The following is a 24,602-nucleotide window of genomic DNA, read 5'->3' on the forward strand; positions in this document are numbered from 1 at the left end:
TTCCTCAGATGTATAAACCAGGTTCTGACATAGTAACTGGCCCCGGACGGACGTGGACAGGTGCAGATGGGCTTTCCTTTGGTGCTCCAGCGACATGCCCGCTGCTCGTCTGTTTTAAGGGCTCCAGAGCTCTTGCTAGCTCTGCCCTTATGTGTGATTGATTCCGCTAATCCAATCAGAACAAGACTCAGAGCGTCCTAATGTGATGAGCATTCAGCGTGCTGAGAAATCTGATTCAAGTTCACAGTACTTTAGTTTTAAAAAGACAGATTTTTAAAGGTCAAATTCAAATTCACAGTGCTTCAATTTACTAACAAACCATTTTAGTAGGCAGAGATGTATATTCAAATGGTTATTTATGTATCTAGAGAAAGTGTCCTTATATTTACAAATAAACACAATTTCAAAGACAGCATTTTTATTCTGTTTATACGTGATCATATTGTAGAGTCAGTTCACTTTGATTAGGCGATTGTCTCTTTGAAAAATTAATCATACAAATCACACTTTTTTTAAGATGACAGTGAAGATATCTCCTTATCTCTGAGAGACACTATTTTGGTTGGTGCTTGTTTTCATGTTTATGGCATTGACACCAAGATTCCTATACGTTTCAGAGGACTCAATCAGTGCCACACAGTCTGAAAAAGACAAAAAGACATTCATTAACAATGATACGGCTCTTTAATTATGTTGCCCCAACCACCAGTAGTATAGTGTTAAACCTCTCCCTGTATTCGGTTCGTGCTACCTTGTCCTTTATGAGTATACTTCAGCACAAATTCAAATCTATTTCAACATGAAGGGTGAAAGTCATCAATCACTGAGAACTGGTGTGTGTATTATGTCTAAACCCTACAGCCAAGGGGTTGCATTTAAAGTTTGCGGAGGAGAAAAAGAAAAAGACACACAATTGATGGACGGAATGCAGAACAAATCAAAACATTCACCCCAGTCAAAAGATCTGGGTTAAATCCATCATTCTTTTGCTCACCATGCCACCCCAGTTTAGACCGGGCCATATGCAAATCAGTCTTGACCCTTTGCCTCATGGGAACAGTCCAGCCCGATCTGCCAAGCCAGGTCCTACCTGGACCGGAAACAAGCGTCTTCGGACCGGTTTTGGGGTTTCACCCCTTTTCAGCCAGGATACCTTGATTCCAGTGGCACAGTGAGCCCGGGACCCACGTCTGGGCATACCCGGCGCACTTAGGGTGAGAAAGCAAAAGGCACACAATTGATGGATGGAATGCAGAACAAATCAAAATATTCACCCCAGTCAGGAGATCTGGGTTAATCCATCATTCTTTTGCTCACCATGCCACCCCAGTTTAGACCTGGCCATTTGCAAATCAGTCTTGACCCTGTGCCTTATGGGAACAGTCCAGCCTGAACTGCCAAGCCAGGTCCTCCCTGGACCGGAAACAAGCATCCTAGGACCGGTTTTGGGATTTCACTCCTCTTCAGCCAGGATAGCATGATTCCAGTGGCACAGTGAGCCCGGGACCCACGTCTGGGCATACCCGGCGCACTTAGGGCGAGAAAGCAAAAGACACACAATTGTCCCAGTCAAGAGATCTTGGTTAAATCCATCATTCTTTTGCTCACCATGCCACCCCAGTTTAGACCTGGCCTGGTAGTTCAGGCTGGACTGTTCCCATTGGGCACAGGGTCAAGACTGATTTGCATAAGACTGGGTCCAAACTGGAATGGCATGGTGAGCAAAAAAACTATGGATTTAGGCCCAGATCTCTGTACTGGGGTGAATGTATGACATTGTTCTGCATTCTGTCCATCAATAGTTCTTTTTGCATTTGTCACCCCGAGTGGGACGGGTATGCTCAGACGTGTGTCCCGTGCTCTCCATGCCACTGGAATCAAGCTATCCTGGCTGAAGAGGGGTGAAACCCCGAAACCAGTCCTAGGATGCTTGTTTCCAGTCCAGGGAGGACCTGGCCTGGCAGTTTGGGCTGGACTGTTCCCATTGGGCACAGGGTCAAGACTGATTTGCATATGGCTGGGTCCAAACTGGAATGGCATGGTGATCAAAAAAACAATGGATTTAGGCCCAGATCTCTGTACTGGGGTGAATGTATGACATTGTTCTGCATTCTGTCCATCAATAGTTCTTTTTGCGGAGGAGAAAAAGTCATGTTGTCCCCATAGCTGTGACTAAGCATTCATTGAAGAAGTTTCAGGTATTTCTGAGTGTTTGAGGGGCTGAGAAAGAGGAATTTGCAAAGTCCAAAATTTGCTCTATTGGTCACACGTTTCTGAATACAGTTATATTTGCCTTTGTTCGGCTAAATATCCAGGAGATTATTTATGAGAGGCTTACGTCACCAGGGTATCATTTTGTTTTACGCTTCGACGGCACAAACCTCTCAATCATATCTATGAGGCGATGCAAAGACCTACTGTGAGGCTTTGCATGGTCTTATCAATATGGAGCAAGACAAAGCAGCACAAGTTGCTGCCTTGTCTTACTCTGCATCAAGGAGGCATTCCATAGGTGTTGCAGTATATTTTCCTATGCAGCACCAATGAATTTTGACGCTGCTCAGATTTACATTAATAAGTAAACCTGGGGCAGCACAAGAATCTTACATCTCCCGAGAGCAGGCATAACAAAGGGAACTATTTTTATTTGTCCTCAGTTTTTTTCAATTTCCATGTGTGCTGCATTCTGCAGCACACATCGAAAGAGGTAAATGCCTCTCTGGTTTGTTTTTGTGCAGGAAGATGCAACTTCCTGCACAAACATAATCCTTCCTGCAATGGAGGCACCTTTGCACTATGATGCAACGGTGACTAAGTTAATGCTTGGCAGAAAATTGTACCCCAGTCCCTGCAGCGCAGTAAGACCTTGCTGCCTAGCGCCAACACATGCAGCTTTGCATCTTGGCGCAAGGGTGCCTCTGTTGCAGGAAGGATTGTTTTTTTGTAGTAAGGGGCACAAAAACTATCCTGAGAGGCGTACCCCTCTTTCCATGTGTGCTGCAGCACGCATAGAAAGAGAAAAAAAGAGAGGAAAAATAAAAATATTTCTCCACATTACTTCTGCTCTGGGGAGGTGTTAGGTGTTGACGCTTTCCCAGGTTTCCGTAATTACGTAAATCGGGGGCAGCGTCAAAATCCATGGGTGCTGCATGGGAAAACCCACTGCAACACTCCTAAATTGCCTCCTGGACGCAGAGTAAGGCAAGGCAGTGACTTGCGCTGCTTTGTCTTATTCCATATCTATGAGGCCATGCAAAGCTACGCAGATTGGATTTGCGTCAACTCATTGATATGATTGTGAGGCTTGCACTACCATAATGTCAAAAAAAGTGATACTCCGGTGGCGCCCCCAATATGTCCCGAAATGGTTGACAATATTTGGTAAATATTTTTCTGTTTTGTCAAGTTGAATTTATATTATGTAGCGGTGATTCAACATAAACACCCACAAATATATTTAGCCAGATTGAGACAAACTGAAAAATCTGTTTAATGCCCATCTGACGTGCGCTTGTTGATCTAGTTAGTGCTTATGAGCTCCTAATTCCTTCCTCTCCGATGTAGGCACTATGATGCTCATTTGAGATTCATGCAAGAGAGCCAATAAATATGTGACTATTGGAGATGGATTTGAATAACTGCTGGCAACTAATCGAAAATCTCCAGCATTTGAGAGAGTTTCTGGAAGCACTTGTATTCGCTAAGGGCGAATGAAAGTTGGTCGCCCTGCCCGTTGAGACTAAGGCGTAGCCATCCCAGCAAATAGTTTACAGGTCTTGGATGATGGCATTCCTTATATTGTTTTGGGGTTCAGTATCTGCACAGAGGGAGGATGCCTGCAACTGTAAGTAACCCCGACAAATAGATTACCTTAATATTTATGATTTTTTTTAAACAATGTGAATGCTCCTGAGTTAAATATGCATAGGTTTTGAAATAGTGGCCGATGACTTCAGAATATATGTATCCAAAGGGCAGTTCTTGATTCCTTTTAATGCTACTATCTTTAGGGCTCTCTCAGGTGATTACAAATATCTTTTGTTGAAAACCAATTAGTGCAAGACGAAGGATGACTGCTGACCTTGGAGAGAGGGCAATGACAGCTCAGTGCCTCACTTCTTCCTTCTATACAGGTCTAGTCTGAGGCAAATACACACCATTACCTGCAAGAGCAGCCCCTAGGGCCTGCAGAGGCAGTTGCACAAAGGGGAAGGCTTGGGCAGAATTTCGATTACACCGGAGTAATTAGAGTAATTTCTATTTTGGTACTCTCTGTTGTGGAATTACCAATAATGATGTGATTACTCCTCTCTGCATAGCTAAGACTCATTTAGAAGAAACAAATCCTACTGCAAGAGCACGTTTAGAGAGTGGCCACTTGTGCTCACTATTTGTGTTTCTTAGGGCAAAATGCATCCTTGTGTCCATCCTTGTGTCCACTTTGGATGTGGGGGGGCATTCTGCACACTAAAAATAGTGCTAAATGAAGGGTGCAAGTTTAAGGAAAATCCCAACTTAGTGTTGGACCTGACATACTTGCCATTGCTTCCCACTAACTTCCTGCCTTCAATCCTCCTGTTGTGCTGACTTTGTTTTTGCTGAGTTTAGGACTCTGCGCAGTTTACCACTGCTAACCAGTGATAAAGTGCTTGTGCTCTCTCTCATTAAACATGGCAAAATTGTCTTACATCCAATTGGCACATTTAATGTACCTATAAGCCCCTAGTAAAGTGGAACATCATGTATCAGGGCCTGTAAATTAAGTGCTACTAGTGGGCTTGCACCACGAGCTTTTACACTATCTTGTTTATCCCTTTAAACATGTCTTAGGTCTTTAATTTCAGCCTATGTATGCAATTTCAACCTGCCATTTCCATTTCCATCTGACAAAATAAACCTTTTGCAAGGCTTAAACCTTCCTTTTTCTAATACATATACGACAGACCTAGTGTAGGCCCTAAACAGCCCATAGGGCAGGGTGCAGGGTATTTAAAAAGCAGGATCCTCATGCAAGGCCATCCACAGTTGTCGCTTTGTACTGTTTGGTGCTAATTTTACCGAAACCTCTAAAATTGCATACATCTGGCTCTACTGATTGGATTTGTGTTGGTTTGGTCTTAAATTATTTATAACATTTTGATCTATTTTTGAAAAATTGGTGTGATATTCCTGTATAAAGGGCTGTATAAATTGTTTACACTTATTCTCTAAGTTAAACTTGACTGCTTTGTGGCATGCTACTGGCGGGTTGAGCACAGGTATTCTGAGACCGTTTCAAGTTCTTTACACTTTTCTTGATTAGCCTTATGCTTTTTCCAAATTTAGCCTTACTCTACCTGACATTTGTGCCTAGAATCACACCTGTCAGAATTGATTTTGACCTTGCCAACCTGGATGCACACACCAAGGCTGAACTTAATGAGTTCTGGCAGGAGAGGGGACTTCCAGCCAAGAGCACCACCAGAAGGTTGGAGCTACAAAAGGTGTTGAGTGCTTGGGTGGAAATTCACCCATCACTAGCTAAGGCAGAGGATGATAAATATGAGGTAGAAGAGCAAATGGAAGACTTGGACACAGGTCCTGAAATGTAGCACCAAGCATAGGGAGATGACTCGGTCCCTGCCTAAGAACTTCCTCCCAGAATAGAGGCACTGTGTCTGTACAAGCTTGTCCCCAGAGGAGTTGTTAGACAGGAAGGCAGAGAGGGAGTTTAGGCTGCAGATAACCCAGCTTAAGATATAGAGAATAAACTGGCCATGGAGGCCAGAAAGCAGAAAGCTGAGGCTGAGAGAGCCTTGGCAAGAGAAAAGGCAGGGACCGAAAGTACCTTGGAGGAAAGAGGCTAGCCATGAAGGAGAGGAGAATGGCCCTTGAGCTAAGTTGCAGAGTGCTGGACATAAGAGCTAAGCAAGTGACTCCAGAATTAATGGTGGCAGGGTCCACATTCTTCGTGCCCCCGCCATGCACAGTTTTCACATCAATGATGTGCAGCGATATTATCAATGGTGTCATAGAAGATGTTATGAGTGAGGTATCTTGTGGGACACATTATAGTTACCCCAGGGCATGAGTTAGAGTTACCAGAGAGTTTAAAATGTTACATTTCCACTCAAATCATTACCTAACTATAACGTTACTTTAACCTTCATTTTTTTTCAGTAAATTTCTTGGGGTTTTGAATGCGAAGTAATATTTCTGTTACTATGTGTAAAGCGCTGCTGGAGGAATAGCCACAGGGCATGGCCTGCTTCCTGGACCTGTGTCTAACCCTCTGCAGTCAGCCAACACGACCCTGTGAACGGGCTTGAGAGCAGCAGGGGGTTGGCTGGTGGGCCTGGTTTGTGGTCAGGCCGTGTGTTCAAACCACAGCAAGTAGCCAACATCACTTTAAGCATGGCCAGGCCATTACCATTCCTCTCCCCATGCCATTTTGAGCACTGGGAACCCCTTTCCTAGAAGACTTAATTTTAAGTTGAGGGGGGTGTGTGGACCTCTCGCCCATGCAACTTTGGTCACTGGGAACCCCCTTTCCTGAGTGATTATTTTTAAGTTGAAAGGGATGTGGTCCTCCTCACAGGCCACTTTGTCACATGCCTCTCCATACCAAGTTACAAGGGGCCCGAGGACCCCAACCCCGAGATTCTTTAAGGTTATAGGGGCACACAACCCAATCCGCGTGCCCATAGAGAGTGAACATCATAAAAAAGGGGAAGCAGCCACCCAGCCTCGCTCCCTGAGTGTTAATAGGCCCCCTGGACCCCATCCCCAAGGGCCAATTAACATATTAATGAGGAGGTGGGCTGCAATACGCCTTTTTTGGCCCTGAGGATCCCATCCCCCATGGCCTGATTTAATTGTCAGTGGGTGTCCCTGTGCTCACCAGGGGAACCCATCAAGTAGCATGTTGGGGGCCATGAGAAAGGCCCTGGTACCCTGTGGCCCCAGCCAACTAGCCATATGGTGTGGGATACAACATTGCTCTCACCTGGCCAGAGCTGCTGTCTTTGCATGCTCCCTCAGGGTGGGAGCAATATCTGTTTCCCTGCCCCCAAGAGTGCAATCCACTAGAAGTCTGCTCCTACCCTGCTGATGCAGGTAGGGAATGCCTGCTTGATTCTGCTTATTGGGAGATTTAAAAATACCAATTCTATCCCTGGTGAGAGCTGGCCTCGGGAGTGGGGTCCCCAGGACCTTTTTGGGGCTGAGGAGTGGGTCCACACGGCCTCTTAGAAACTTGGGGGGAGGCCATGAACTCCCTCCCCCTAAATAGAAAATGCACCCCCCCTCCCCCGGTCTCTTGCCCACGCCAATGGGTATTTTTTTACAATAACAGGAGTCTGCACATTTTTGGGTTACATTATGCTGAGGATTCTTATTTTTGGCCCCAGCTGGGGTCTGTCTGGGACTTCACCACCAGGCCTGGGTGTTATTGTATCCTACCCTGCCCCTATGTTTTTTTTGGGATTCAGGACTGAGTCACAACTGCTAAGATGACTGCAAGCCTCATCATTTTTGTTGTGTTGGCAGCCAATCAAATCCCAGGTGGACATCTCCCAGGTCCGCGGATCCTCCACAGCATGAAATATACAGAGTATGGGGTGGTCAGTCAAGCAGGGGCCGAGAAAAAGGGGGGGCCCTAGTCATTTTACTGTTGTAAATTTAGACATGCTACAGCCCCAACTGATTTACACCTGATTTGACAAAAAACACTTGGTCCAGAAAAAGTGTGTTTTGGTGTACATCCGTTCAGTAGTTTTGGAGAAGTTTAGGTTAAAAACTAAATTGTATATTTCACATTGCAGATTATCCACAGAGCAGACTGATCTCAAAGTGAGATTTGATTGGTTGCCACCAGCCTAATCAGCAAATGGTGGCAGCCATCTTATGACTTGGGATTTGTTTTGCGTAATAAAACAGGTAAACCGAATCATAAGGGGGCAGATTAGGATTAGCATGACACCCAGGGGCCAGGTAGTGGGGTCCCAGAGGGGCTCGGAATGGGCCTGAAACTTTCAAAATATTTGTTTACTGTGAATTTGTGGAGAATGCATGAATCCCCAGCATTTCTTTTTTGAAGAAACACATCACCTGTGCTTCTTTTTAAACATTTCCGTGGTGGGAGGGGGACGTTGGGACAGCAATATTTAATTTTTTGGGGGGAGGGGGCGCATTTGGTCCCATATCCCAAGGCCTGGAATGGGGTCCCAAGGGCTCAAATTATTTTTTCCTTGGAAGGGGACATGCAGCTTCCTCCTTGAGCCTCAAAAGGCCCCAAGGACCTCATCCGTGGGGTCATTTTACATCTTATGTCCTCCACGGGAGTCCACCCGAGGACGCAGCTGATCCCCGACTAGGGGTGGGCGGAATTTGCGATATTAACTATCGCAAATTATCGCGATAATGTTCAAAATTATCGCCAACACGCGAAAAATATCGCGAGGATGCGGAAGTTTTTCCCCGCATGTTCGCGGTATTTTTTGCGTGATCGCGGGTCGCCAACTTACCCATGAGGTTGCTCGCGGGCACAGCCATCTTGTTTTCACTCTTCTCGCGGTGCATGATCGCGAGGAGAAAGACGTGATCGCGCGACGCATGACGTCACTGCGGGCGCGAACTGTCGCGAGACAGCGCAAATGGCTACCAACAATCCAACATCTTGTGGAGAACGCGACCGGATCGGGAAAACTTGTCGGCGAACGCAGGGATTTAGGTAAGGCGATCGCGCGCTCGCAAGAATGTATTATTTTACAGCGCGAGCAAGAAACAAATTATCGCCAAGCTGCGGTAGGCGATAATTTTGACATTATCGCGCTTACCGCGGAACGCGAAAATGCCAAATTATCGCAATTTCCGCGAGCGGAACGGAAATTTCGCCCAGGCCTATCCCCGACCTACAACGGTCGGAAAACTTGTGTCCACTTGGCAGGAGCTTTTTTTAAACTCCAGCCAAATGGGTGCAGATAAAAACTCATATCTCAGCTTGAAAATGCTCCTTCCAACTGGTAGCAGACTTTTGGACTGTTCCAGAGCACCCCCTTTGAATAGAGTGTAGGGCCTCTGGGTTTGGGGTCTCCTGGGCCCAAAAGGGTCATGGAGGGGGGCGCACAGCCCTCCCTTTTTAGTAAAAAAGGCCCTGGTATATGCAGTCCCTAGGGCCTAATAATGCTCAGGGAATGAGGGCACAGGGCCCTCCTCTACTTAAAAAAAGGCCTGGGGTTCCAAGGGGGTCTGAACATTTCACTAAACTATAACATTACTTTAACCTTTGGTGAAATGCTTAAAATAAAAAACAGCCCTGGTCCCCAGGGCCAGGCTTGACTTAGATAGGGGGGCAATGTGGTCCCATTTCCTTTTAAAGTACATAGGGCCCCATGAGTTGCAGTCCACAGTGCCTAATGAGGTTCAGGAAGGAGTTCCAAGCACCCCACCCACCTTACAAAAAGGACACCAGGGGATGAGGTTCCTAGGGACAGCCCTGGGGCCACCCCCACCACACCTGGTGGAAGGTCATGCACAGCATGGGGTTAGCTCCCTTCAAGGGATGGTTGCAGAGACTGGCCACAGGCCAGATCCTCTGGCCAACCCCTGTTTAATATGACCAAATGCTCTGCACAGTGTGGGGTTGGCTGCCTTTAGTAGGGTTGGCCACAGGGGGTTGGCCTGCAGGGCTGTGACCAGCCCCCCAGTGTGGGTTTTGATGCATGCAAGAGGTTGGCTGTAGAGTCAGGCCGCGGGTTTTGGATTTACATATGGTAAAAAAATATAGCTTTACATTAAAAAAACTAAAAATGTAATGGAAGAAACAAAGGTAAATTAACTTTAAAGTTAGGTGAAATGTTCAGTAACAAAGTAACATTGTAATATTAAAAAAAACACTGAAATTCATCAGTTATGGTTACAATAATTTCAAGTGACTATAACTCATTCCCTTGCCATGCACTGCTAATTACCCCACTTATCACATCACTCATGACATCTTCTATGACATCACTGCAATATTTACACTGACATTATTGATTAGGGCCATCTGTCATTTGAGAGAGGCAAGTTACTCACCATATACTCTACCATGCACACTCGTCATTTGAGAGAGAAGCCTGAAAAGATATGCCAGTCCATCCCCACACTCTACTATCCACACACGTCATCTGAAAGAGAGGTCTCAAAAGAGAGGTCAGTCCTTCCAGCACCCTACTAAGCACACCCGCCATCTGACATAGGGGTCTGAAATGAGAGGCCAGTTCTTCCCTGTACCCTACTATGGAAATCCATCATATAAGACAAGGGTCAGAAAGAAGGGGCCAGTTATTCCCTTTTCACTACTGTGCACAGCCGTCATTTGAGACAGGGGCCTGAAATGAAAGATGTGTCACTTCCCACACCTTACTATTCACACATGTTTTTCAAGAGAGACAACTCAGTGAAGAATCCATTCCCTCCTCACACCATACTATGCACACCGATTATTTGAGAGGTCTTAAAGGAGTGGCCACTTGCTCCCCATAACCCTACTGTGCACACCCGTCATCTGACAGAGAGTTTTCTAACGAGAGGCAAGTCCATCCACACACACTACCATGCACATCCATCATCTGATAAAGATGTCTCAAAGGAGAGGCCACTTCCTACCTACACTCTACTATGCACACCCGTGATCCAAGGGAATGATCTCAGTGGAGAAGCCAGTCCCTACACACACCCTTCTATGCATACCTGTCTTTCGAGTGAAAGTAGTTTGAAAGAAAAGGGTAGTTCCTCCTCACACTCTTGTAAGCTCACTCATTATGCCAGACAGGGTTTCCATTGGAGAGGTTATTCCCTTCTATATACTACTATTTCCCTACAGTACTGTTGCATTCTCGCAAGAGTCTTCCAAAAGTAGAATGCCAGCTTCAGGGAGTGTAACTTGCTGCATGAGGTTCGTTCAATGTTGCAAGCGTCTCATGAGACTCACACAGAAAATTACTAGGTATCCCACTAGGTGTTTTACGGTCCTCAAAGAGTCTTGCGAGATTGTATGGGGAGATGCAGAAAATGAAGGGCCTGGGGGAACCAATAGTAATATTCTAATTACATAGTTGAAGAAATGCTGTGATGTGATAGGCTGCAGAGGCAGAGATAGCTTGGAGTGTCCTTGGTACTTTGAAGGAGAAGGAAGCCTGTTTGAGTTGTACTCGGCAGATGTTAACTAATTTGGAACTGAAAGAGACTGGTGTTTACAGCTGTATTTAAGAAAGAGCTCCAAGTGTAGGTATTTAATAATATATTTTATGACATTTATTGAGAAGTGACAATAAGTACACTACTGTTGTTAAAGATTTTACACAAGGTTTACTGAGTGAAAAGCTATTTTTAGAGGTGTAGATTTCTAAATATATCTTTTAAGAAGTAGAAATTAGAATGTAGAGAGTTAGCAGCACGTATTGCACACTGTGTTAAAAATGAACTGTTCAATATGTGTGTAGTTGTAAGTAAAAGAGACAGTGTTTCTCGAATTATATTACAAAGAATCTGCAATCTGTTAATATAAGCCCTAGTGTTTTATGAATCTTACTGTATACATATCTTATTCCTATGAGATGTTTGAGTGGAGATATTGCTATTTGTAGAGTAACCCATCATGATCACTGTTAGGAAAGATTTGTCAAGAGGAATGTGTCAATTTCTAAACTTTTTGTGAACCAGGATTGATTGCATGTTATAAAATCAGGAGAAAGGAATAACAAGTTAGGGTATGCTAGATATAAATATGTGATTGTGAGTGAAAGATATAGAAAAGTTAAGAGAATATAGTAATAAATCACTGTTATGAATTATTGACTAGTATGTAAGTTTTACTTTTCTTGTTATGTTGTCTCTTTGTTGGAAAGAAATGGTATACACAGATTTTTGAAAAAGAAACATACCATGCCAAAAATTGCAAGGTGCACACAAAGAAAAGTTGTTCGTTTTTGAAGAAACAGGAAAGAATAGCTGTGTAAAATCAGGAAAAAAAACGATTAATCGGATAAGTTATTATGTTCTTATTGCCAACCTTGTCCTGTGCAGGTCAACATGTCCTGAATTAAAAATGATCTTCTTGCATAAGCAGCAGAAATAGAGCCTAATTAATAGGGGTGGGCGGAATTTGCGAAAGCGACTTTCACAAATTATTGCGAAAATGTTCAAAATTATGGCACACAACCGGAAATATCGCGAAAATGTGGAAGTTTTTTTCATGCCTGTTTGGGGTATTTTCTGCGTGGTCGCGGCTCACCAACTTACCCATGCGGTTGCTCGCGGGCGCGGCCTTCTTGTTTTCACTCTTCTCGCGGTGCATGATCGCGAGAAGAAAGACGTGATCGCGCGACTAATGACATTGCTGCGGGCGCGAACTGTCGCGAGACAGCGCAAATGGCTACCAACAATCCAACATCTTGTGGAGAACGTGACCGGATCAGGAAAACTTGTCTGCGAACGCGGGGATTCAGGTAAGGCGATCGCGCGCGCGCGAGAATGTATTATTTTACAGCGCAAGCAAGAAACAAATTATCGCTAAGCTGAGGAATGCGGAAATTTTGACATTTTCGCGCTCTCCTTGGAACGCGAAAATGTCAAATTATTGCAATTTCCGCGAGCGGAACGGAAATTTAGCCCAGGCCTACTAATTAAGTGTAGTTGGATTATTGTGTTGTTCAGCAGGAAGTACCTGAGCAGGCACAGTGTATCCAGGTTAAAAAGATGTGGATGCACACAAAGGGTTCTTGAGTTCAACGGCTCAAGCTAACTCAGTCCAAGCTATCCTTGGTGAACTCCTTTTAAAAAGCATGAAAAAGTTTGCTGGGGCTTTTTCACCATCTCACCTCATATTAGAAAAAATGCCATACCAAAGATTATTTGGCAGGATGAGGTGTTTGAGGTGCTGCAACTACACCAAGCTGCTGATGAAGACAGCATAAATTATTGAAGCAGATTGTTTTGTTGGTTTTACTGTTGTTTAAATTGTTTATTTACAGAGTTGTTTGAGTTTTTTTATGTCATTCAATTATGTTGTGATAAAAATCTTTTAAAGTTACTACTGATTTGTTTACTTAATAGTTGTTATTGAATGAATATTATAACAGTTTTTTAATGTAGATAAAAACTACCAGTTCCATATTCAGATGCTCCTGCTTGTATACATCTATACTGTACTATGCACAGCTTTTATACTACAGAGAGATGGTAATGGAGAAGTAATTTATTTGAATATCCTAGTATGTTGACTTGTCTTGCATCAGTGAATCTCAGTATAGAGAACAGGGTGTGTCTGTACTGTCATATAGAGATCCCTCATACAAGAGAGGGCTTGACACAGAGGCTTCATCATACTGCTATACGCTGTTGCAGATATGATAGTGGAGAGAGGAGTTCCTCTGCAGTCTTACTATATGTGCTTGTGTGGGTTGTGACTTTGGAGAGAAGTTTTAGCGGAAAGGTATATCTCTGGCTACGCCCTACTATACATTCCTGTCCTCAAGGGGAGATGTTTGAGTGAGAGCTGAGTGTGCAACTCCTTCAAACATGCACACCAGTTGTCCAAGAGACAGTTCTCAGCAGAGAGGCAACTTAATTTTATTCTCTACTTTGGACATTCATGACCATAAAGAAAGGCATGAGCAGAGAGAGCAGTCTCTAACCACAGTCAGCTTTGCACATGTTTTAGTCTGAGGAGATATCTGACTTGACAGGGCAGTGTGTATCCATACCCTAGCCTCCATAGCTGGTATGTAAGATAGACTTCCCAGTATAGAGATAATTTCTTCCCACACCACCCTTGTACATCTGTCATATTGGGCAGAGCTGTGATCAGAAATAAGCACCCTTTCACACCCAAATTCGCACACCCATCATCCAAGAGACAGGTCACAGGAGAGGCTCAATAATCTCCCTACATTCTACTATGCAGACTTATCATACAAGAGAGATATGGCAGCAAAAAAGTTAGTTTGTCCCCACAGCTTACTATGTGTACCTGTCAGCATGGGAAGATGTATGAGCTGAGATATATGTTTTTCTCATAGACTACTACAGGCACCTCTCACTATGGGGAGATGCTTTACAGGGCAGACCATTCCCTTTACAGACAGCACTGTGTATCCCTGTTGTTCTAGGAAAAGATGTCAGCAGAGAGGCCACATATTACCCACACCATATTCCACATCCATATTGTCCTGGAGATAGGTGTTAGTAGAGAAGACAATACTTCTGTACACACTACTCTGTATGAGTGTCATTCTTGAGAGAGGTGCCATTGGATAGGCAAATCCATTACCACAAGCTAATATAGATGGGTATTGCCTTGGGGAGAGTTTTCGGTGGAGAGCCCAGTATTTCGAATACTTGCTATGCAATAGAGAGATCTTACATATGAGGTGAGTACTTTCTACACCCTACTGTGAATACTGCTATGCCTGGGGAAAGATGTGAGTGGAGAGGTAGTATCTCCTTACACTATACTCTAAACATTGGTCACTGTTGGACTTGGCCCTTCTGGCAGGTTCACCCCTAAACTTTTTGCTTTTATTGGTGACTTGGTGATGGTGATTTTTGGTTTCTGCGCACTTTCCCTGTGTCCCAGAGTAAAGTGCGTGTGCACTCTGAGTGCATTTGGTGAGATAGGCCTGCCCTCCCTTAGGAATGCATGGGGAATGTATGCGTCCCTGGTAGTTCCTGATGCATGGGGTGTGCAGGCTCGAGTTTGGTATGTGCGGACTCGTGTGATTGAATGCTTCGCAATGATGTATGATGCGTGATTATGTCATGTGCGGAAGTGCCACTTCTAGGAGTTGGCATATTAGTGTAAAATGTGCAGTGACTGCCTGTCGCGTGATTGGCTGGCTGAGGTCATGTGACGGGCTAGGGAATCCCCAGAGTCAGGAGGAGTCACCCAGTGGTAAATAGGGAGATCAGCACCTAGATGGGTGGGAGGAGTACACCTGGGTCCTTAATAGGGCTGGGTTTTCCCCACACAATGATGGCTCCGCCCCCTGTGGTGCGACTGATGACCCTGGCATGCACTCTGAATAGGGAGAGGGGCTGAGCAAAACAAAGTGCTCAGGAACCAGTTGTAACTGGTTCGCCCCTTCCCTGCACCTTGAGACAAAGGAAAGCTATGTATAAAAATGGGGCTGTGTCCCCACAGAATCGGTTCTCTTGCTGATCCTAATTTGAGGGGGGCCTGCTGCTGCTGCTGGGCGCCAGGAGAGACAGCCACTGGGGACTGCCTCCCTGCTGGAGGGCCCTGTGAGCTGGCCCCTGGGCCAAGTCTTTGCCCCCCTGCATCTGAGGACCTTCTTTCTCCCCTAAAGCGCCGGAAAGCGCTTTTTTTTCACCTATAGCGCTGGGAGCACTTTATTTGTGGCCAGCAGCGCGGCGCTGCAATTATTAGCGAGGGAACCCCGACGTAGGGATTCCCTGCTATTTTGCCATCTTCAAAGCGGGTGCCCACCCCGCATTGTGGTGCTCCTTTTTAATTATCGAGCAGGAGCCCACCCTGCATATTCGTGTATATTTAATCTGCAGGTGCCCACCCCGCTTCCTGGATCTTTAATTGAGCGGGTGCCCACTCCGCATTGCGCCCGACGAAATAATCACCGCAGCGGCCCGAGCCGCGGCCGATCAGGAAGTCAGGCAAACTGGCCTGTGACATGGTCGGGGCCTAACCGGAGTCCGGAAGCCCTCACCCGCGTTGTTGGCCCGGGAGGAAAAGCTGTGGAGACGCTGCTCCGTGAAATGAAGAATCCAGGCGGGAGCCCACCCCGCACTGGACGGTGAGGAAGCCTGAAGCCAGCGTCGGCACCCGGGGCCCCCGGAAGCGAGGGAGAGCCCCGTGGAGCACCAAGAAGAGCCGGGGAAAGTGCAAGGGCAGCGCGAGGCTCCCACCTACGAGGGAAGCCCCGTGCTGCGTGCAAAGTGCAGCCGGTCCTGGAGAGAGAAGAGCAGGGGGAAGAACCCGCATGCAGCGGCAGGAGTCCCGGTGAGTGGGGCTCCAATTGGATCTTGTTGGGGGCAAATTATTTGTGTAGAGAACCCACGAGGCTCCCACACATACGGGGGCAGTTCTTTTGGTGTTCAGAGCGGCCCCGGAAGACAGCGGGCCGCTCCAACGGTTGGGGCATAGTTTTGAAGAGCCTAGAGGGCTCCAACCTACGCAGCCTTGTTTGGTTAGAGCCAATTGAGGCACTCCAACTACGGGGGCCTTGCTCTCTTGAGTCCCTGAGCAGGACTCCAACGTGTTGGGAGACTTCCTTCTTCTCGAGCCCACGAGGCTCCACGGAGGCATATTAGTTGCAGAGCCCAGCGAGGCTCCAACGTAGGCCATAATTGTTCTAAGGGCCAAGAGGTGCCCAGGCCTCAGTCCCTACAGCTGCCCAGCACTTAGTGGGCAGCTGCCACGTTTAGGTTGTGCCCCTGTGCACATTGGCCTGCGCAGTCTGCGCAGTCTGGCCCTGACACTGCTGGGCGCCCTAGCCCCTATAAGGCCAGTTGGCCTAGAGACTGCCACAGGTGGTGGCGAATGTGAGTTTTGCGCTATTGTTCTTAACCTGCACCTCTGAATGTGTTTTTATGCGTCATGTGCCTTGTTCTTACACCACTGAATGTATTTTATGCATCATGTGTCTTCCTTGTTCTACACCGCTGAATGTGTTTTTATGCATCATGTGTTTTCTTTCCCTACACCTCTGAATGTGTTGCGATGCATCATGTGTAATGTGCTTAGACCCCTACAGGTATTGTGATACTTAGGTGGTTGTTTTCTCCTAGTACAGGTGGTGCTAGTGAGGTCCTGGTTCCCTGCACAATATTTTCCTAAGGTGGTTAGGGTTGCGTAGGTGGTACTTACCTGATACCAGTAGTTACTGGTTGTGTGCTACATGTGTTATTTTGTGCTACAATAATTTTATATCCTATGTTCTAAGTGCTAAGTTCTAAGAGTGCTAATTCCTGACAGTGGTCCATGCAGCCCTGTCCCCTGTACATATAATCCCTTGTAAATTCTGCCCGAGCCTGTTGGCACATTGTAGAGTGTGTGTTTTTATCTAATGTGTTTTGGTATAATATAAAGGTTATTTTTATATAATACCTTGTGTGGAGTTTCCTTTGTGGTGGGCCTTGGGTGTTGTTGCTGGGTGAGCACGCAAACGCTTTACACATCGCCTCCGGGATAAGCCTGACTGCTCGTGCCAAGCTACCAAGGGGGTGAGCAGGGGTTATCTTTGGCGTGTAACTCCCCAGCCCTGACTAGAGTGGTGGTTTCTGCCTGGCTTTGGCGCAAGCCCTAGCCAACCAGAAATCCCATTTCTAACAGTCACCTTGATGGAAGGTCTCAGAGGGGAGGCCAGTCCCACCACATAGTCTACTATGCACAGTTATTGGCCGTAGGAGTTCTGTGAGTGAGAACTCAGCCTCTACTCAAACCCTACTATGCCCTGTTGTTATACTGTAAAAAGCTTTCATTGGAGAGGCCATGTTTCCCCCACACCCTACTAATGGGACAATAAGTTATAAGTACTGCAATGTAGGAAAGTGTAAATTCCTGTCCAAAACTATTTTAACTGAGTCTTTTGGAATTGAAAAAAAGAACATAGGGGGTGGAGAAAATCTTTATCAAGAGAGAGGTTCCAGTGGAGAGGCTTCTTTGTTTCCAGAGTCTAATATACATACCCTACGATACTCAGCTATTATGCATGCAATATAGGTTAAATGTATGGGCTCGTGAGACTCTTGCAAGAGCTGGAGTAATATACAAGTAAGGGTAGGTGTTTGGGTTCACCTGTTTTTGCAAGAGTCTTACACATGTCAGTATCCCTAAAGAAAGGGATTAACACCATGAAACAATCACATAAAACAATCACATAATGTTGGAATATGGTGGCTCTGACAACAGCCTTTAATGTAATTTGCGATTAGTGATGACATAAATGATCTCATTGAACATGTGATGAATGATGTTATATGTGAGGTCATATGCAGTACATTTCCGAGGCGCAAGTTATTGCTAGTGCTGCTAACTATAATTTCTGAATTTGTCCTAACTATAGGGTTACTTTAACCTTTGTTTATTCATGGATACATCCATGACTGTAGCACACAGCAAAAAGTTTAAAATTAATTTATAATATTTTAAATAATGTATGAATAATGGAGTCTTACCGATTACTGAGGCAATATTTACAGACGTAATGGAGAAAAGTTCCTTTCAGACCGTAATCATTCCACTTAATGTGTCCTGGAGCAGAGAGAAAATAGTGTTGTCTCATTGTTTCTGTTATATTTTCCTCATAATCCTTCACTAAAGTACTGTCTTTAAACATTTTCCATATTTATTTCCAATATATATGAAGAGCTTTCAACAGATAGAGATATACAATAAGGCTTTAATGGATGAGCTCAGTCAAATATGTCATTGTTTATTGGGTTTGGGTAGATTTCAGTAGGTATCAGTCTTCTAGACTATAATGTTAGTGAGTAAACCATCTTTTTCTCCTTGTACTATTCTCAAGCTTTCAGGAGATGATAATACAAAGTTCAGCAAATATCCCTTTGGTGCATTATAATATTATACTGAATACATGCCTATATTTTTATTTAATACTATTTGTTTACATTTTCAGCATCAGCAAGTTAATAGAAAATGCAATAATAGCAATATGATGAAAAGCATTTACTTATTATAATGTTTGGTAGTTAAATATCAATCGAAACAAAACATTTACATGTTCGCCAATTGCAAAATACTATATTTGTTTTACACTTGTTTGAGGCCTACCCCTCCCATAGGTTATATTTTTGGGGATTTCCTATTATATTTAATAAGCTGTAATTTCTAATTGGGAGCAGGTAAAGATATTTAATGATACACCCTCTTTAATGGTAAAGTCGGATTTGTCATTACAATTATGAAAATGCTAGATTTAGAAAGTTCTTAAACCTATCAAGGGTTTGGCCCATAATCAGTAGGACTAGGACAAATATACTATGTAATCAACAGAACAAATGCCAATACTAATAATCTTTCAATCAATCATTCATCTTAAAGCTCACACACTTGAATTACTATTATCCTTTAAATTTATTCAGACAATATTTTTCAAGTTGTTTTGTGAAACCATTATTTTCATCAATACTCATCAAAAATCAATGAACTTACAATACACAGAGATAAATTCACTTACAAAACGTGCAACACTGAACAAATCACAATTACAATAAATATTGCAATACCAACAAAACACCAATCATTTCTTTGTTTGTCTCTTTGGTTCTGTACAATTAAAGATTTAGATTAAACAATACAGGAATAATATTTGTAAAGCTTGTAAAGTGCCATCCACAAAAAATATTAGATGTTTTCTTTCTTTTACATGGACATTCCACTCACAGTGACCCTACTGAGCTCAAAATAGATTAATTCATATACTGTGGTGGTATATTCTGCACAAAACACTTGTTTGTCAAAGAAAAACTGTCAACACGTTTTGAACCCTTCCAGGTGTCCTTAAGGGTTCTCCTCAGGACTCAGAACAAAAAGAGCTGAAAAATAGTAAAATCACATTCTTTGTTAACACACATGCTGTTCTTCACATTCATTCCATCTACTTTCATTCACACCACACCGAGTACCTCTTTTTTCCTTTTTTTCTGCAAAGGTATTCGCAGGCTGCTAAATCACATAAACACAGTACATTATTATCATATCTATATTCAGACCCTCTACAGTTATTTCTACTGGATCATCATCAAGCCGAAGGATGGGAAACACCCATTAGGTAGTGATCATGTAGTGAATGTTGAAAATTTGCATTTTGAATGGATTCGCAAATCATAGATCTGCTAAAATTTAATAACTATAATCTATTTTAGAAATTAGTGAATTCTCTGGAGGAGGGCTCCGAAAACTGTCCATAAACATAAAATGAGTACACAATACATAACATCCTGATGGTGCAGACAAATTATACACCACTGTAGAAATGAGATGTGCATGGAGAAGCTATGTTTCAGAACAGTGTCTCAAAAAATAAATGCCCCAATAACATACAAGTCACCACTGTAAATTCAGCCAAAACAAGGGGTTCCTAAGTAGCAGGGAGAACAAACAGCTAAATAATACCCAAATGCACTCACATTCTGGATCGGGGAAAAGAGACTTACCCAGGAAAGGTACAATTTGGTTAAGTCATAAAAAGGTGTAATATAATATAAATGGCTGCCAACAACCAAGTATGTATAGGTGTTAATAACCTTAAACCTTAAAGTCCTTGTTTATGAGGGTCTTTAAATAAATTCATAAAACTACGCTCTCACAGAGATGTGTCAAGGACATGACACTTACCCACTTTTAATTTGGAGGGGATTCAAAGGCTCACATCATCAATCTATGTGAACCATTTATAAATGATTTCCAAGGCTCTCCGCATCAGTCGATGTGAGCGACAACTCGCATTGCCAGTCGATTTGACTTTGTGGCTGATCCTGCTATGTTGTTCTATGCAGCAGAAAATCAGTTTCAGTAGTCTTTCACCAAAGGGAATTTTGACCTCCTGGAACTGTTTTCGGATACAGCCCTCTGCCTCGTCCATTTCAGCAACTAAGTTGGAATGTAGAAATCTTCACTTCAGCTTCGCCAAATGACAACCTCCTTACGACAGTAGGCCCCTCATCATATCATGTTACTTTGAAACGTTTTCCCCTGAAGAAGGGTTTTTTGTAACCCGAAATGCATTAGGTTTGATTCCAAGAATTGTCAAACAGGACATTTGCTTTTGGGTTGTATTTTGAATATACTCATTTTTGTATTTTGTAAATCCACATTGTTGAAATTATTGTTTCCGTTAATGTGATTATAAAAAATAATCACTGACCAAAATTTGTTCAGCAATTACTTTTGTGTTTAACGCTTATTCACATGTAATTGTATACAGTTTATTATTGTGTTATTCTTAAATAGAAACCTTAGGGACTATAGCAGTGCGCTGGGTGTCAGGAACGGAGGTTTCCGTTTCTCCTCTTTGGAGTTATTCAGGACACAGGGCTGTTAGGTAGGCCCACAAGTTCACAGCAGCACGAACCTTTAATACAATTGGTAGAGAAGTTGCATCACCAGGTGTGCATGTGGAAAATCACTATTTTGTTGATCTCCTGGACATCTCATGCAGCCTTGCCTCTAAGAACTTTTTCTTTCAGAATTTTTTTAACTCTGAAAGGTAAGCATTGATAGGGCCCAATACATTTCTTGTTTCCAAACCACACTCCATTGCGGTCGGCCTTAGCCTTTGACCTTTAACCTGTCACATGTGAACTAGATATCCCCAGTTGGCGCTTAGATCACTTAAAACTAAAAACACTAAACACTTTATAATATGAATACGCAAGATCAATGTCTTAAGTTCACTTATAATGCTAATAGAGAACAACCAGACTTCCTGGACCTGAATATCTATGTAGAAAACAACATCATCAAAACCAAAACTTTTTTCAAACCAACTGCCAAAAACAGTCTTCTTTCTTATAATAATTTTCATCCCCGTCCTCTGAGAGAAAACCTGCCATACAGTCAGTTCCTGTGTTTAGAACGGAACTGCAGTGAACTCAAAGAATATAAAAGACAAGCTCAAGACCTCTGTACCAAACTTTCCAAACGTGATTATCCTGACAGAATAATCAACAAATGCAAAAATAGGGCTAGACACCAACCTAGAGAGAACCTTCTAGACACAACACCTAAGACCACAACACCCGACAAACTGACCTGTGTTACTACATACAGTATTGTTAGTAACACGGTCAAGAAGATCATCAACAAAAACTGGCGCATATTAACATCTGGCTCGCTGGATTGGCCAAAACCTCTGTTCGCCAATGGAAGAACTAGAAACTACAAAGACATGTTGGTCCATACACGGCCACCTGAAACCAGGTCCAGTCCAGCTCTCAATACCCTATGGGCTCTACCCCCAGTGGTCGGTCATTTCCCATGTGGACATTGCTCTATTTGTAATCTGACAGAAATTACTAAAACCATTGAACTAACACCTAAATTGACCTGGACAATGAGACAACACATGAACTGTAATACGACCAATGCTATCTATATGATTACCTGCCCATGTAATCTTAGATACATTGGCATGACTTGTCGCAAAGTCAAGACAAGAATTTGCGAACACAGGAGCAATGTTAAGTGCAAAAGAGAAACAACGAAAATGAGCAGTCACTATATCGATGACCCACATACTCTGAATGACCTTAAATGGATTATACTTGAAACCTTGACCTCAACATCATCTAAGGCAGAGAAGTTACTCTTTGAAAAGGAACAAAGATGGGTGCACCGTCTCAAGACCAACCAAAAGGGACTTAACGATGATATTCCATGGCTGAGTATCTAAAATTGACATCATATCATAACGAAATACAATCATGACTCTACAATCCCTAACCTTCCCCCACCTTTCCCCTTGGGAACAACAAATGTTTCCACATGCAGTACACCAAGCACAGACCATCATTCAGTCTTTACATTTGGTGTCCAGATTAACATTTTTTCGAACAACCACTCCTTCAATGGGTGACTGATTTTTGATTTTTTAGTTACAACTGACATAACTCGTATTCTCATCGAGTGCACATAAAAGTGGAATTACTGCAGACTTGAGTTTTTATTTTTATTACCTGTTTAATTTTAAATTTTTATCCTTTGTGATCTCCAATTTGGAATTGTTTAGACTCTTCTCTCCTGAGTACATATCCTTTGAAATGCACCCATTACTAGTCTTTCTTCGGAACGCAAACCGACATTTAACCCCGCCTCCCAAAGCCCTCCTTGGAAACAGGAAGACAGCGTCAGCACAAGTCGTGCCAGCTACAGAATTGCGGTAGGAAGAAGCAACTACCCGAAGCTAATGGAGAAGACACGTAACGTTGTACTCCCCCCTTTATTCTTTCATTACTTAAATATTGTTCCGTCATTTACCCCACAGTAAATACGCACCCTTGCCCTCCCAGCGAAGCCTTGAACTGAAGCTTCGGAAGGTACGCATATTTGTTCCATCTTGTTTTTCTGCCATGTTAATCAGCAATACGCTTTTTGCCACTCTTTATGCACGATTTTCATTTGTGGTCGCATGAAAAACATCGGCATAAGCGACATCACTAACGCGCAATATGCTGTCTGCACTTTTTCTCATGGGTCACGACTTGGTCCGTATACGCCTTCTTTTAAAATACGTTGAATATGATATTAGATCACCTTAAGGCTCTATTTACCTTAACGATATATTTTTTGATTCATTGTTACTAACCACACATCCCAAAGATTTACGAATGTGCATAACATGACAATAAGTTTGTTTGCGCTCAACTAACTCAGCCGCGCCATCATCGTTCAGTTACGAACAGTATGTTTTTTACACTCTTTGTGCTTAAAGGTGACCCCACTTTAGAAACATCTCACCTGCTGTGCGTTCGAATCCTCACTTGCATAAAGAAATGAAAAAGAATGTATTTAAAGATTTGCCATCTATATTTGCTTGTGTATAATCTACATAGTTTTATCATACCAAGACCGCGGCTCCCTAGGACTAATGAGGACCCGTATGTCTACTTTCTTTCTCCCCCATTTTCCTTTTAGGTATTATCCTTATCAGAGTTGAATCGAGTAATACTCGAGCCTCTACCTAGGATTTGGTTACTCACCATCTCTTTCACAAAACACTCCTTTCTGAGGTCCTGAAGAAAGCCCCCTGACCCCTCCGGGCAATCTACGGGCTGAAACATGTCGACCAAGTAAAAAAGTGCAGTGGACTCATTATGTACCCTATCTGCACATTTCCAGATTTTACCCTTTTCCCTTGCACCGCACTGAATAAAATTGGGACCAGGTAGCAAGAGGGATTTTTTAAATATAATTTTTTTTTCACATCACAAGAGCACTTCACCTATTCTTTTTTACAATATAATTTTCTATCTCTAATCACTACTGTAACATCCAGTGGTTCCCTCCGGGCGGAGGAAGCATGAGAGAAAACCCTATGATGATGCTGACACGTAGCTAAATTAAGGCGGAGAATCAAGATATACCGCCCCTGAACAGCTCTACGTGAATGAGGTTTTTTTATCTAATTTCGGAAACAATCATCTGAACCCTGGTGACAGGTACCAGTGATCCATTCCTTTTGATTATGAATGACTAGCTGGAAGCCGAATGGATCACAGCTCCTTCTATCTCCCTTCACATTGATTTAAATATAATGACGTGCAGTTTCATTCATGTTGAATATTATTATTTTTGTCATGAATATCAGAATATTTAGCCTTCACTGTAGGCAAAGAGATACATTTTGATCTGAGTTTGATGATGTTCAGGATAGGCATAACATACATTACTTACCAACATTTATTTATGTCTGGCCATGCCTGTGGGCTCAGTAATGATAGCAAAACAATAGAATAAAAAAAAATGCCAATAGTTAACATTTGGCTATGACAAGTTAAACATATGTATTCAGCTGAAAATACAATACCCAGCAGAAACAAAAATCAGAGGAAACGAAAAAGAGAGAAATAAGTTTACTTTAAAC

General features: G+C 43.3%; 1 protein-coding gene across 3 annotated transcripts in view; it reads right to left on the reverse strand.

The window, feature by feature from the left end:
• Positions 1-339: 339 nt before the first annotated feature.
• Positions 340-24,602, reverse strand: part of LOC146854038 (galactose-specific lectin nattectin-like) — a 167,673-nt gene continuing 143,410 nt past the window's right edge. For all 3 annotated transcript variants that reach the window (XM_085650485.1, XM_085650486.1, XM_085650484.1), the window contains exons 6-7: positions 18,175-18,250; positions 340-641 (exon numbers count right to left, since the gene is read on the reverse strand). In XM_085650485.1, the coding sequence (XP_085506611.1) occupies positions 623-641; positions 18,175-18,250 (95 nt within the window). In that variant the 3' untranslated portion in view covers positions 340-622. The remainder of the gene's footprint in view (positions 642-18,174; positions 18,251-24,602) is intronic.

Source organism: Triturus cristatus, chromosome 4_1 (genome assembly GCF_964204655.1).
Source record: "Triturus cristatus chromosome 4_1, aTriCri1.1, whole genome shotgun sequence".
In the NCBI taxonomy this organism is placed as follows: domain Eukaryota; kingdom Metazoa; phylum Chordata; class Amphibia; order Caudata; family Salamandridae; genus Triturus; species Triturus cristatus.